We start from the raw sequence: 16,520 nt of genomic DNA, 5'->3' as shown, positions 1-16,520 counted from the left end.
CACTTGTTTAATTGCTGATCCTGAGTTAAACATGACAGTGACACATGGTTCTGTCATGCCAAATGGCTTGAGTGCAGAGAACAAGCCTGGTCCATTTTGTTTACCACCATAGATGTGCTGGTAGGTTCTGCAATTGTCTCTTGGCACAGAAAACTACTGACACTGCTTTTTGCAGAGACTCAGTACCTTTATCTTCAGGATAGCAAATGTGGGTTAATAGAATGATAGAAAATCAGTTAGGTTGGAAAAACCCCTTATCAGTCATGTCCCTCAGCACAAGGAGTTCAAAGCTGAAATTCTTTTAAGCTATTCCCTGAAAATTTCTTTAATATGAGGGCACAGGACAAGACTGGAAGTATTTGCCATTATCCAGTTGAAGCTGTCCCTGGGATGTACTTACAGACAGAGAAGGGTCAGTGGTCAAAAAGGTCAAAAACATAAACACACAAACAAGAGGAATACTGACTGTACCAATTTCAATTGATCTTTTAAACATGTTTTGTGATTTTTTTTCTTTCCTGACACTGCTCCATCCCCCTAAGAAAATAATCCTAATTAATTCCAAGTTAAAGATTTTTTTTTCTTTAAACTCTTTAAAACCTAAACATATGTTTAACTGAGCTTTGCTCTTTTATTCACAAGTATTTATCTGCAGTTTTTTCATTGAGCCAAACAAGCCCAAAAGAAGTGCTGTCTGAAAAGGAACAAACATACAATTAACAGAATGCACAAGTCCTCTTCAAACAACTGTCTGCTTATAATACAGATGAACACCCCAGATACTTCTCAAAAGTCTTCCAAGTATCCTGCCACTGAACATACTCATTTTATCTGCCAATTGTGCATTTTATGTAACAGTATCTAGGTTAATGTCAACGAACTGAAACAAAATTATATACCATATGTCATACCAGAAGCAGCTTATAAAGATTAGCATATTTATAAGACAAAAAAAAATTAAATCATTTTAAGTAATGCAAATATGAAAAAATATGTCTGTAAAAACATTTTTTCCAGATCTGCTTAAAGTTTTCTACTTTTACAAGATCAAATAAATTAAATTCTGTCCTGTAGGGAAGATCTTAGAGACAGTAACATCTGATGTTGCACAAAATGTCAATAATCAATAATTTTTCCTTTAAAACTGTAATGGTAGGGCTTAAACAAGAATCCATTTTGCCCAAGATGGAGAGGTCAGTCAGTTTTATAACAGCCATAATGGCCCAAAACTTTCCAAGTTGGAAGCCATGTAGAACAAGAACTGAATAGATGGCTCTGAGTTTCTAACTAAAACAGTATTTTTGACACGAGCCTACCTCTGCACCTCAATTAATTTAGCCAAACTTTTTAAACCAGCACTTTTTAAACTTTAAAAAGGTCATTTAAATATCTGAAAAGTAATGCTCATTGAAGAGGAACAACTAAAAGAGTTGTGTTTTTAGCAGAAGACCAATGAGCAGATAGAGATGTTATTAAAAACAAAGCTAATGGATAATTAGCAAGCTATACTTACCTTTGTTATGGTCATTACCTCTCAAAGCAGCTATTAAGTCAGAATAATGTTTGCCTACCTCCCAGAGATATAGTTCTCTACAAACGTGATAGACAAACATGTACTTCAATATATTCCACACGTATTTTTTTATATTGCCTTCGGTGATAATATACAATTTAACCCAATTTAACATCAGTATCAACATAGCTTGCCAGAGAAAACTCTATGCTAGTTAAGTATATATTTTGCTTAGTAGAAACTTCATTTTTTGTACAAGAATACTCACAAAAAATAATTACAATTCTCTGGAAATATTTTCAAAATGTGAAACCTAAAAATAACTTTAATAATTAAAGGTACAGAAAAATAATTATTAAACACTTTTTGTTGATGAGTGTCACTGGCTCAAATCAGGACAATGAGGCTAATTTTTCCCATTACTGTGACACCCATTTTAAGAATCCAAAGCTGTGAGTAGCATGATTAATTCATATGGCAATATTAATTAAGTCTTTAGTAAACTCTGATCAAACAATCTTCAGATGCTTGATTCTTCCATCTTTATAATTTTCTTCAGTTAGACTGAGAATAATCTTGTCATCATCCACACTTTATGATGCACTGTGATAGAATTAATAGAGCCATTTCCAGGAAATAAACAGTACAGCTACAGGAATATTTTTGTTGCACAATTCTTTCAACCTACTATTCATAGCTAAGAAAGTACTTTAATTTCCCTAAATAGCTATTAGGAAATACAGAAATGAGTTTATTAAAATATATTTTTCTTTGCTTAAATTATGTCTTGTTGTCAAGTCGATACAAAAAATAAATGAATGAACAATCTTTTCAGCACCAATACTATATTGATATTTTACAAGTGCTTTCCCAGCACTTGCTCAGATTATTTTGCCTTGAAAGAGTTTGCATAAGTTAATTGTTCAGAACTTAATAAACAATTCTGTGCATGATCTATGAAGAGAAATAGCATCCAAGATGGTCAAATAACCATCAGGACATTAAAGAAGATAAATGACAAAGGATTCATCTGCCATTCTAATCACAGTAATCAAATAAAACTCGTCTACCTGTCTCCAGTCTCATAAACAACACAGATCAGAGGGGACCCAGGAGACAACACCTGGTAAGCAAATACCCTTTTCAAAGAAGTGATGGAACATACTATACTTAAGTATCACAACATTAATCCTTGTTTGATGTACAAAAAGCTTGTAGCTTACACACAAACCCAAAGGTTCAGTGTTCATTTTGATAACCAGGTTAGAGTAACTGGGACCTGAGACACTGAAGGGTAAAAGACACAATCACATGGGCTTCAGGTTTACAGTAGAGCTCCACTCCTCTGGACCACTCCAAGATTCTTACTCTAAGAAACCCCCCTGCAAGAGCCAGCAGCTTTTATCTGGTTGTCCTGCTGGACTTCTTTCCCCTGTAACTTACAGCTTGTGAGACATGTATTCTCTGCTTAGATGGACAGCAATCTACAAAACCAAAATAAAAACTTGGGACTCCTTGGCTTTATTACGAGCTGCTATGAAAACTATGTATCCCAGAAGACAAATATTTGCATAATAAAATACTTACACTTAAATCAACTTTTCACCTGGAAGGAATATTAATCCCATTAACAATCTGAGTGAGTAGATAGACTAATTTTTCTGTTTCTGAAACCTTCTGAAGCACATCCTTTTTCACATTAAAAAAAAAATCCCCCACATTTACTTCTGTGTAAAACAATTAGATCAGGCTGATAGTAAAAAGAGGAGAGCAATTTGCACACTGTGATTAAAAAACTTAATTGATACGAGTTTGTGTGACATAAGTAATATTTATTAGTAAACCCTACTGTATACTTTCACTCCTCTACAAAAGGTCTTCTTCCTTGCTTTATCACTCCATTGCTTCTGCCAGAAGAATTCAGAGGAGCAGATGAAGGTAAACTGAGTAGAGAGAACTAGAGTGAAAATGATTGCTAGAAAAGTATTTCCCCTCTTAAACTGCACACTGAGGGTTACAGTTCTCAACACTGTAAGGGTGCAATTATTTAACTCAATGCCAAATGACACAAAACATTCTTTCAGATACGTAAAAATTACCTGTTAAAAATTAATTATTAAAAACAGGGAAAAGGCATTAAAATGTAATTTTGGAAAATATAATTACCCAAAACACAAATATGCTAACAATAGTATGTGAATTTAAAAATATTTTCTGTGTAGGTGTAATACTTGGTATACAAAATAAAACCAGAAAAGGAAAAGAACTTCTGAAGAGAATCACTAATAGGACTTGAGAGGATTTCAACACACTGAAGGCTTCCAACATCTGCAAAATATCGGTTGCTATGGACAGGTTTTCTTATATAAAGTACACTCTACTTGCCAGCTTAGCACATGAGCTCTGAAGAGCTATAACTTTTTGTTTGTTTGCCTTGATGCAGCATCTGACCAAGCATGCACACACTCAGTTGATACAGCACAATAGCCACTTTTCCAGAATTTCAAAGGGGCTGCAGCTGTTGGATATCTGGAAAAGTGACTGAGAGCTGCAGATCTGTATGAAATAAAAATTTGTTTTCCACACAGAACATAAGATTTGACTGAGTTATGAGAAACCTGTGTCTGGCAACTGTAGTACTGGTTTGAGGAGCTCTTTTGGCCACGACAGTCATGTCCTTAGAACAGCACTACATCTGGTCTTGTAATAAAACAAACAGTAGGAAATACTTCCTTTCTTTCCCAAGTCAGATCATATCCACTCTTTGTCACATGTTAATAGTTCCAACAGAACTCTTCTGGTAAACACACAGTTATGGCTGTTAACTAAATTCAACTCAAATGTGAGTGACAACCAGATGCATTGCCCATACCCAACACCAACACTCACTAATTAATTATAAAAATGTGCAATATGCCATACCAGTGCAACAAGGCTTAATCACTTCATGCTGCAATGGATTTCAAGTAAACATGAGCAGTTATGCCATTAATTCTAATTAAGTGACAGGTAACACTCCAGTGTAGTGAGTATTTGCAGGAAAGCTGACTTATCAATATTTAATGTCCAGCCGTTCTACAATACTTGGAGTACTAAGAAATCTTATAAGAATTAGTTTTATATGTAAGAACCTTTGGTCACATGTAAGTGTGGAAATCAAACAAACAACACAGAATTTTATATTTTATATAAATATTAAAACCTTTACCTCATTGTATTTAATTATCATGACAGATATTAAATAATATTGCTGAACATTTATTAACCTAAGAACTCTTTTTGAACGGGCTGAACAACCACAAACTGATGTTTTATCTCTTATTTTGTTTACCAAGTAAGCAGAGTGATCAAGAGGAGCTGAGCTTTTTGTTACTGCCCAGCTGCACCAGCTCATGATGATTGAAAACTTCTGAGGATGTAACTTCACCAGAGCTCAGAATATATCTAAGAATGAACAGGATTTGGGCTCCATTTTTAACAGGCACAACAATTAAAACTACAGATTTTTATTGACACCAGAATGCTGTAAATATGTATGTTCAGGTTTTGGGTAGCAGGAAACACAGCAATAACCAATATACAGAAGCTGAATATGATGAGAAAACTGAATGAGAATGACAAGGCGTTTTTTCAACTATGACACATTTACATGGTGAATGTAATGGTGAATTACCAGCACTTAATTTTTTTTATTTTGACATGACTCAATCACTCAGAATTCTTAATTGAAGATTCAGAAATATATGCATAAATATTTGACCCATTAAAAGCTAATAGTGTATAATGAAAATAATTACATCCAAGGAAGGTTGCTATCAATACTAGTATAGAGGATCTTGAAATAAACGTTAGGTACTACATAAATGACGTCAAAAAAGTTTTCAAAATACACTAATATCTACTTTGCTCTGCTATTCATTGTTACTTCAAACTCGTGCATAAATGGGAGACATATCTTTCAGAATCCCCGATTTTTTTCTGAAGTTGACTTAATTAAACAATAGCATCACTAGACTATGTTGTTGACTGAATTAAGGTAGAATCAATTAACCTAATCTCCCATTTCCATTAACAGAAACACTTAAAAGTGAAATTTTACCCTTCTTGCATTGATAGCTTGCATGATCAATCCATGAGCAGAAAATGCCTTCTCTCAGTCTGCAAGTTTCAAGAAGTTACTATATAAAATGTGTATTATTTGAAGAAAAAGTAAACCCCACAAACATCTCAGTAGTTCTTAAATATAAGAATCTTTCATGTTAGTTTCAAGGGAGAAAGTAACAGAACTTAAAAAAAAAAGTTTTAGATAACAAGGGAGAATATTATTTTCTTTTAAAAATGTTATTTAAGAAATTATGATTGCACATTATGATGCAGGAAATTAATTTAACTCTAATCCACATATTTCTATCCATTTAAGACACATCTGGTGTTGCTCATGATAAAGAATTACCTAGTTATGTTTGTAACACAAAAATAAATCTAACAGGAAATCAGTTGCTAACATTTACCTTAAAATCTGGTGTTTGAAGTGGTATGCATTAAATTTTTTTCTTTCTTTAAATAACTTCAGTTCCTCTCTCTTCACAAACAAAACTTCATGTCAATAAAAACAGCAAAGGGGAAACACGGGAGTTACTATTCTTGATCTCTTGCCTTTTAGTCTTATCTAACATGTTTGGAAAACAATGCCTGGCATAATTTACTACTGAACGATCTTCCTGATTATCTGTTGTGAGCAAAGCCTCCCAGCACAATAAAAGTCCTTCTTCAGACAACACGAGTGTCCTATAAAATCTATTCTATGTCCAGTTAGAGGATAACTAAAGAATCTTTTCTATAGTTTGCATGTAGAATTGGGGGTTTAAAACTATTGCCTCATCCTTTTATTAGCAGTAGGCATTATTTGTGTTACAATAGCACCTAGGAGCAATAAACAGAAACCAGGATTACATTGGGGTAGAGATTCTATCAACCTGGGACAAAAAAGATAAAGAAAATAGAGGACAGCAGCAAGATACACAGATGGGTATCCATGCAAACAATGAGACAGTCTTCATCCTGGGACAGCAGTATTTCCAGTGCATTATCAACTAACTAATGTAAAAGGTTTTTTATGCATCACAGAAGAAAAAAAAAAAAAGAAAAAAAAAAAAAAGGAGTGCTTGAAGACTTTAAAGGATGTATTTGTTCATGGACAAAGAGTTTCTTCTAGGCAAGGGAGACAGCAGGGAAGAAAGCACAAGATGTTGCAAGAGTTATATTAGTATGGTTGGAATCAGAGTTTATTCAACCTCTTGATACTGAAGGAAATAAACGAGTCCTGAACAATCTGCAAGAAAAGTTAGTAGCACCTCTACATGTACAGATTCAAGAGGTCTTAAAAATACACTAATCAGTTCATACATTTAGAAATACTGACAGAATTCCCCTTACCTGCTTCCAATACTATTCAGTCTGTCACATGTCATGTGTTCTGTGTTATGATAAATGTATTATCTTTGAGCTGCAAGTATAACACTATGTATTCCTTTTCCAATCACCACATACCATTAAGTTATTTTAGAAGTATTTAGTCATTATGTCCTTTGAACTTCTTGGCAGATAAGAAATAAGAAGCAAGGGACATTCCTCTATGTGGAAGGAAGATAGCAATGACTGTGTTGTACTCAGTCTGTGTTCAACACAAATGTTAGGTGAGCAAGCAACATCAGTATCACAAAATGTTTCTTTTTTTTTTTTCCTAAATGACTAGACATTCAAAACATTTGCATTACAGTTCTGTAATTTTCTTAGTATCTCCCTTGAAAAGTAACATTTCTACTGAGTAGATTTCCTATTAACTCAATGCCAAACACACTTTTCAAAGCCACAACATTCTCATGTAATAAATACATAAAGTTAGACTAATAAGCACCTGAGGATGGAAATAATGTCTACCAGATCTTTTGACTCTTTGTGTAGTCATGAGTTAAAAACTCTTCCATTTCAGTCAACAATCAATGTGAAGCCATTTTGGCAACAGGCATTGGAGCTGTGTATCATTATTGTCTATTTCCTTGTCCAGGAGGGCTTTACCAAACAAATTATTTTTCACATAACTTGTTAGACCAAGGATTTTATCAGAAAAAATATATGGCTTATGGCTTGAAATACTATAAAGTGGTTTAAAGAGACCTAAAGGACAGTGATTTATCTACCAGTATCAACTTTCTCATCAGGCTGCCTCAACAGAGCATGGAAATGTGAAAAATAAGATTAAAGATTCAAGTTATCTGCTTAAAAACTGCAAATGCTTTATCGTTTATCAAGAACAGCACTTCAAATGGTATCTGGATGGTGTGACAAGACTGCACCATCCGCTCCCCCTTTTTGCATGAAGTGGTGTTGATGACTTCCTTTTAACAGAGTCGTTGGAGCTCAAACGACGACTTTTACTTTCTGAATCTGCATCTTAGATACCAATGTTAGGAAGTAATACCTGTGGAATTTGCAACTTAACTTACAAAGTTCCTATTTTAAGAAAACACTATTATCTCCATTATAGGTTTCAGAACTGAGATGTTAAGTGATTAAGGGGAACATTCATATTACTTAATTTAGTACTTATTTTACAATCTTAGGCTAGGAAGATTTTCTTTAGAAAGACTCCATCTAGTGAAGGGAGAACTCACTGAAAGGGTCTTTCAGAGAAGAAAACCACAGTCAAGTCTTCTAATCCACTAAACTTTCTATTTCCTACCCAGGAACAGCAGCTTTCACACATTTGTTAGAAGTTAAGCTGTGTATATTCCCTCGTGTTTTGTCTGAGTTTGAAAACTCTCTAACAGCTTAAACAGTGTTGGGTGCCAAAGTCATGCTCCCTACCCATGCACTCTTCTGCATTGTCCCTGACGCTTGTGTGATCCCTGTTTGACCAAATTTCAGGAATGAAACCAGCTAAAAAACAACTTTAAAAGCACTTTTCCATCAAAGCCTAGATCTACATATTTAATATTTGTGTGGGTGACATTTGTTTTACACCTCAGGGGCATTTCACAGATAAAACTGATGATTAGGAGTAAAGTAGTATTTACTCTAGTAATAGATTTGTTATTTTTTGTAGCAAGGGCAGAACAAAAAATAACTCTCAGTAAACCAAAGATGTTAATGCTCAAGATACAGCATACAAATACCATTTATGTTGAGAAGCCAAGAATTTCTGTGATTTATAGATGTTACAGAAACAGTCATATAGTTTAAAAGAAATTGAGTATCTACATTAAAATGAAAGGTTGTCCCCTTCTCAGCCATGTAATCCCTTGAACTCAGACATGTAAGTGTTACATGACCAAATTCCTATAGAAACTGTTGGAAGTTCCAGGACTGTGACATTTCAAAGACAGCATCCATGAAAGCGTTGGAAAGTTTTACTTGGATGAAAAAAAAAATAATCATGACATGTATTTAGCACCTCTTTATAACCAATAAATTGATAGAACAATACCCTTCCCATATGAAAGGGTGCCAGCTACCACACATCTCCAATTTAGTAAATTTAACTAGGTTACGTGTGAGGCCATTTACAGCAGAGTCCGAAGGAATGAAAATTAGACAACTGTCTGAAATAGTCTGCAAAAAGACCAAAAGCAGCCCAGGCAGAAATAACTCCAGAAACCCCAAATCCTCCATGGATTTACATTTTTGTTCTGCATGAGCTGTGGTGGGTGGTGAAGGGTCATTTTTGAGGTATATGGAGAGAAGAGTCTTTATTCACTAGAATATACTGACTCAATAGTCAGAAATGGGAACTAAGTCTCACCAATCATCTGCTTTCCAGGTATAACAACCATAAGTAGTCTAGTCCAATGCCACACTATAGCTGCTAACACTTCTTCCTTTAGTCCACAACAGTGTTCTTGTCCTGAATTTAAAAGATTTAAATAAAAGACAGATGGTGCCAAGCACTGACAAGAAAACAAAATACTGAAAAAATTATCAGTGAGGAATATGCAGTCTTAGTTCTAAGGGAAATAGTAAAATTATATTTATCCATTTAAACTTAATAATAATGTACACACAAAAAGAATTCAGTTTAAAGATGCACAAGCTAGTTTTGTTCCGGAATTTTCTAATCTCTACACAAATAACAAAAAAAATTCTAATGTCTATGTTATAACTTCAAGAACACAATTCTGAGAAGACCAACAAATCAACAATTTGTTTGTTAAAAACTATTTAAATACATATGATATATGTATATATGCAGAGGTGGGAAGCAAGAGCTATTTCTGCAACGAACTCAGCATGAACAAAATTTTGCTCCATGAGGAATCTAAATCACCTCTAGTCTTTACACACACTCATTACAGCTAAGAGGTCCAAATGAACTAAATAACAAGTCCATTCAGGTAAAGCTGTATGCGAAGTTGCTAGATGCATGTAAATTTTTTATTTTATCAAAAGTGAATGCAAGACTTACGTACCTGTGTTGGTAAGAATAACAAAACAAAAAATTCCCTCTGGGACATGCAAAAGCCCAAGCCCTTCACATAACATCTCCCTAACAAGTCACTTTAAGATTGCTTATTAAAATTTTTATGGTTTGGTTAATCGGTCAGATAGTCTTTAAAATATTAGCCAAAATTTGTCTTTGTTACTCAAACTATATTACTATGCACGGAGATGACAACTTCCCAGAACAACTGTTCAAGGACATGAGCACAAATTCCCTCCCATTCTTCTTAAATTATGGCAAAATCACATGGAGTAACTCTAAGACTGAAGTGCCACTGCCAGCTCTCTTAGTACCCAGGTCACTCCTGCTCTAAGCGTCTTCTGGTAGTGCATGAAAATAACATTGAACGACCTCTTACATATGGTCTTCCTTCATCTCTAAGGGTACTATTACACTGAACTCTCAAGACACTGTCTGGAACACTGTACTTAAAATGTTACTAGACATGCAGACATATCACTTTGAACTTGCTCTGGCAAGTCTTGAAGATTAGTCATTTTTCAGCAGAACATAAGCATATAAACCAAACCCAGATTTACCACAGCAGAGGGTTGGAAGTCGCATGATATGACCACAGAAAATGCCAACTCTCACCACCTCATTTCTATTTATACTAGGCTCGTGTCTACTCCTGCAAACAATTATTTAAATTAGTATAATTATATACACAAATAAGTCACCTGTTTAAACACTAGCACGTACTTAAAATGTTCATCTACAGAACACAAAGGTAAATCCAATAGAAATTAAGGAGTTTCCAATAAACTGTAACAAAATCTTTTTTACTTAGAAATGCATCATTCTACATGGAATTCAGAATGCTTCTCACTCTCCAATAAGCATTGCTCTCACATTTAACCATTTGTGTCCTTCCAACACCTTAACACTCTCTGCAACTTGCTTATCATCTCTGTACCTAATGCAGTTTGAAATTTGATTGAAAATGCTCCTACGCTTAGCATATTTGTAAGTTGTATCAGATCAAATATTTTAATTTAAAAAGTTATGACCCAGAAACATTTTATTCTATTTTCCATGTCATGGCTTTGTCAAAGCAACATAGATATCATAATACCTTAAATGCACATTCAGTTATGTGTAGAGTTCTGGATTACAGATTTGATCAAGTAGCATAAAAAGATCACACTTCCAGTGCTGTAAAACTAAGAAAAATCAGACAAGCTTCTCTTTCTTATCTTTAAAGACACCCATCTCCTGCTGGAGAAGCTTAAAGCTTTACACTGGTTTTATCTATTTCAAAATAATTCTGAAAAACTGTCATCAATCCAAAGAAGTATATTTTCCAAGTATTCTTTCACTCTTCAACAAAATTAAGACCTTAGGAAGGTGGTGAAATCCATTAAGATGTATGTAAGAGCAGCCTCTAGCAACTTCCAACCTATTTAAATAAGGAGATTTGTTTCTATTTTCATACAAATACTATAGTATTTTAGTAAATATTTTGTACCTCAGTAGGCAGCAGCATTTGTTCATCTCATACACAACTAAAAAATTCCAATCCTGCAACAAACTCTGTGTATTCAACAGGACTATGCCCAGACATGCTAGACTACTGAGCTAGAGGTCACTGCAGCCTAATGTTCCTCACAGTACAGGAGTTAGTTACTGTGTCCAAATGATTCACTTCTACCATCACCTTGCAAATTCTAATTGGATAATTATAGCGATTACAATTAGCATCTCATCACTATTTGATGACACACAATGACTTGAGGCTAACTAGCACCTAATACTGAAATTTAACAAAGATGCCATGAGAAGAGGCATCATGGCGGTGGCTGGCGGATACAAAGAACTGAGTAAACAAAGAAATGTGCAAGAGTTTTGGGACTTTCATAGGTTAATTTTCCTGATAATCTTCCCATTAACAGATGAGCCCATTCAGTAAGCCAGGAGAGTGACACACACAGTCTGGAAGGGGTCTCCATACTCATCTCCAGCCATTACACAAGTGGGAATACCAATCCAGGCTATGATCATGGGACAGCTTTTGTCACCTGTACATTTTTCCACTCAGAAACCACTCCCATAATGAGAAGGTCTGTCCTAACAATGTTAAAGTTGCAAGAGAATGCTTTATTATTCAGTACAACCACTGTGTGTTTCGTAATAATTCAATTAACTTGGAAAAGGAAAAAGAAATCAAATAAATCATTATATCTAATTATGTAACACCTACCAGAAGACGGAAAAACTGAAGAGCTAAGCACAGATGAACTTACAAGTGGTTTTATCTGCATTTGCCTCTGGATCTGCTTTTACCTGGATGATCATCCAAGTCTAGAGAACACTCAACCAACCTGTTGCAGCTGAAAACCTTTTCCTCCTTTAATCTTACAAGTATAAGATACTTAATTACTTTATCTGATCTGTTTCCTATGAACTAAGAACGTGCATCTCAGTATGCCTGAAATATTTCTTATTTCCTTAATTATGAAATAGTTATGATAGAAGCATTAGCTGGTTATATCACAGCATTATGATTCATTCAAAAGAGCCATGGCCTGTATATTTACGATGTTCATTTTTTTGTCACATAAAAAAATGGGAGTCATGTAATTCTCTCATGCATATGACCACACCATTCCATTAAAAACTTTCTGTGGCTGCAGCAAAATTTCCATTTTCATGAAGGACTTTAGAGAGAAGATGGCAATTCTTATTAAAGTAAATTTTTACATAAAAATGGTGACTCTATTAGAATACATTATAATTCAGAGTGTAAAAAGAATCAGAAGTTATAAATTAATACAAATTTTGTGAAAACCTAATAGAAACACACTGCATTAAGATCCCCATGCTGGTTTGTGTGTCAAAGAACTCTAAGAGGACTAACTGTAATTTGCTTTTTCTGCATTACATAGAAATAAAAATGTATATTGATACTTTTATCTTTCATTCTTTAATGTCTTCTAAACTTCACTTCTTTATCCGCACCAGTATTCCTCATAAACAATGTGTCTTGTTCTGTTCAATTCCTCTCCCTCTCTTAGATACTGGTGAGTAAAACTAACTTGGTGTTAGGACTTTTCTCTAGGGTAATCTGCAAACACCACATAACTCCCAAATGTATCTACTACTTAACACTGATACTACCGGAAATGCTTAAGTAATCTGAAATACACCATTGATTTTTTTTTTCTTCTACATTATATGCTAAATAAAAGTTTCCATTCATTTTTTTAGTCCAGTAAGATGGCTAGTTTACTACCAAACCACAACAAACTGTTCTACTTGTCATCTGAATTGATGCCTGAATCACTGGCACTTAAAACTGCTTTACATGGCCTTTTTTTTTTTACATTGTTAGTGTGAACAGCAAGAATCATCAGCATTTGCCTTCCAAAATGAAGCATCATGTTGACATCTATCAATAAGAACTGCTAAAAAAAAACAACAACCCACAACAAAACGCACACACACACACACACACAAAACCAAACAAAAAAACCCACAAACAACAACTTGCATTAATTTTAATTTGCAGAGAGAATTATTTCAGGTATGTCTTGTTCCAGACTAACAATACCCTGTTAGGGCTTGCAGGCCTCTGCATAAGTAGTTTGGGAATAGTAATGACAGCACAAACAAAGCACTGAAAAAGGTTTATGAGGGTGGAGCCTCACAAAGGTTTATGAGGGTGGATTAAAACTCTTCTGTATCCTGCGGCTCCAGATTTTCAGAGGATGCAGCAGGAAACCCTGAGCAGACAAACTACAGCAGACTTGGCTTACAAACCCTCTTCCTCAACCCACAAGCCTGTCCAGTTATTAAAACTGAATGCACCGTTGTTCCCTATGAAATACTTGAAAACAAAGAACTAAAACACAAAGCCCATTCCCCTTCATTGGGCATTAACTTCCGCTTTTAACTAACTCATCGTCCCACACGATACAGTTCTGCATTGTACAACACATACCACTTCAGCCAGACAATGCACACAGCAATAAAACTCAGCCCAGCAAAGAAAGTGAAAGCTGCGTTTGTTCAGCATGTTATTTGGCGCAGCCAACTGTAATGCTTCTGCCTGCCATTTATTGTTTACTCTGTCAAAGGATTATTAAGAATTAAGCTACATTTGGCAATTTTTTTGAGAAGGGAATTTACATGCAAAGTGACTGACACTTGATATTTAAAGTCTATTGGTCGAGTCTGACCCTTCGTTTACAAGTGACTCATTTGACTGCGAGGATCTCTGATGTGGAAATGCTCAGATACGAATCAATTGCAGTTTTTGTCTCGGGTAAATGTTACTTGGCAGTCCAAAAGAAACGGACAATGCTCAAACCGAGGTTCACATAGAACAGCACTCGTATGTTTAAAGAATTCCTTTTACATGCCTGGTTTAGTTCTAGTCAGAGGATTTATGAGTCTCCTTCTCCTAATAACTTATCTCAGTGCACAGTGCTTTTAAACACACGCACAACCAGCAGTTAACTCTTTTGCTGCCTGAAAGAACAGAAATGTACGGACGTATTTAAGTAAATAAACAAAGCAGGTTTAGTCCCGGTAGGGCTGGTGATTCTCTCTGGGAGGCAGGGGTAGGGGAAGGATAGGACGAGAAAGGGAGAGAAACACGTAGGTATAGTTTGCAAATCCCTGTTCCGTAAAGAAGGGGTTGTATTTAAGAAACGACCATTCCCACATCAAATCAGCTCAGTGCGAATTCTGCAGTTTACCTCTGATAAGGATAAAGTAAAAGGGTTTCTCTGTACCCGAGTGAGATTCCCTTCCTCTTAGAAGGCAGATGCGGCATTTCTATAAACAAAAATGTCTCTAGCCCTACCTTGTGCCAGTGCTTGCAACATGTGGAGCTGAAGCAACAGAAACGCCCACCATCCCCGACAGAAGATGAAGCAGAAGTTTAACTTTATCATCATTCCGCCTCGCCTGCTATTCCTCCGGGCAATATTTTGGCGATCCACCTTTCTTTCAGCCGTTATTGCCTCACTGATCCCCATCCGATCTGACTGCCTGCCACTCCTGACAGCGCTTTGGTCATTGCTCATTCCGCACCTCGAGGCCGGGCTGCCTTTGCTGGGCTGGGAACATCGAACGCTGCCTTTGCCCCGGAGTTTGGGGGGAAGAGAAGCCCCCACTTCACAGGAACGGCGAACTCTTTGATTTGTGCTCACTTTGCATGCAACCCTAAAGCAGCACTCTCTGTGCCTCCCGGTATGGCAATCGCCACCTAAGTCCATGTTTCTTGTGGAGGTATCGCTTGCACCAAAACAATCAGTCAGAAATGTGAAACACATGTTTCTCTGCACTGACACATCCAACGCCTTCAAGAGTAGGGGGAGTAAGTTTATGGGCGTCAGTATTTCAGTAAACCCGGATCCTTCAGCACATTGCTAACAGAAACAGAGAAAGACTGATCCATCTCAGCCACCAGCAGACAATCCAAAGTGTACCTTTCATGCTGCAACGACGATGGAAACTGTTAGCCCTAGGGTTTTTATGAAGCGTGAGGAGTTTCCCAGCGTGTGTCCCATTCTCCTGTAAAAACCTTGCGATAGAAGTGTTAAATTCTCGCAGAAAGGGAAAAAAAAAGAAGAAAAAAAAAGTCAATGAAAACAAACCCACCAATTGAAAGTGTCTCGTTATTCCTTGCGCTAAGGATTTATTTCAGACAATTTCAAGATTAGCCATGCAGACAGGGTAGTCTCCAGATATCCCCACAAAGCTCTGCATAGTTTGTATTAATCCGATTTTCCTCTGGGTACAAATCTCTGCCGTCAATAGAAGGGTTTATAGGGTCCTCGAGCAGGTAAACTGAGCAGCTCTGGCTGTGATTCCGGCTCGCTGTGCAGCCAGAGGCCAACGGCGGTGTCACTTGAACTCTCACATTCAGCCGGAGGTAGGGAAAACCTCAACCGATCGTATCTCCCTCCTTCTCGAAGATTGGTGCTGATCTCTTTCCTGCAGGGACCCCACCACCAACATCGCATGTAGTATGTAAAGCGCTTTTCTTCTGGCCGGCTGTGGACGCAGCGACAGAACAAACCCTCAGCTGGAGAGTGTCCGAGGCTGGGGGAAGGAAAATCTCCCGAAACAAACAGCAACAAGGTGAAATCCTTCCAGCTTCGCTTAGATGGACTCCTGCTCTCCTTGTTTATGCAGCCCAGGGCTCCTGGTTCTTCCTTTGAGCGTCTCTCCCTCACAGAAGCTGTAAACACAAGAGGGAAAGCTCTATCACAGCAGCAGCGGCGGCGGCAATAAAACCGTACCGGAAAAAAAAAAGAAAAAAGCGCCTAAGGTTTTACATTCAAACAATGCATCGGGTATTGTTTCAGTCCCGCCTTCCGTAAAGGGAAAAGTTTCGTGGGAGATTCCCGCCCTACTCCCCCCCACCTCCTCCCCATTAAAAAGAAAGACTGTGAGTAGTTATAAAAGAAGTACACCCTGGATAAGCTCAAGTTAAAAACAAAGCACCTAAGCGCGAAGTTGACCAAACAAAAATCCTGTCAGCTCTCCCACCCCGCCCCC

The 16,520-nt window shown here is 36.5% G+C and overlaps 1 protein-coding gene across 1 annotated transcript in view; it reads right to left on the bottom strand.

Annotated features, from left to right (window-relative positions):
- SDK1 (sidekick cell adhesion molecule 1) overlaps window positions 1-15,348 on the bottom strand; it is a 386,227-nt gene extending 370,879 nt beyond the window's left edge. The window contains exon 1 of the mRNA XM_009993680.1: window positions 14,818-15,348. Coding sequence (XP_009991982.1) covers window positions 14,818-15,289 — 472 coding nt within the window. The 5' untranslated portion in view covers window positions 15,290-15,348. The remainder of the gene's footprint in view (window positions 1-14,817) is intronic.
- Window positions 15,349-16,520: the final 1,172 nt, after the last annotated feature.

The sequence above is a fragment of the Chaetura pelagica genome, unplaced genomic scaffold (genome assembly GCF_000747805.2).
Source record: "Chaetura pelagica isolate M959 unplaced genomic scaffold, ChaPel_1.0 scaffold213, whole genome shotgun sequence".
Taxonomy (NCBI): Eukaryota; Metazoa; Chordata; class Aves; order Apodiformes; family Apodidae; genus Chaetura; species Chaetura pelagica.
This window is presented reverse-complemented; position numbering and strand designations above follow the sequence as displayed.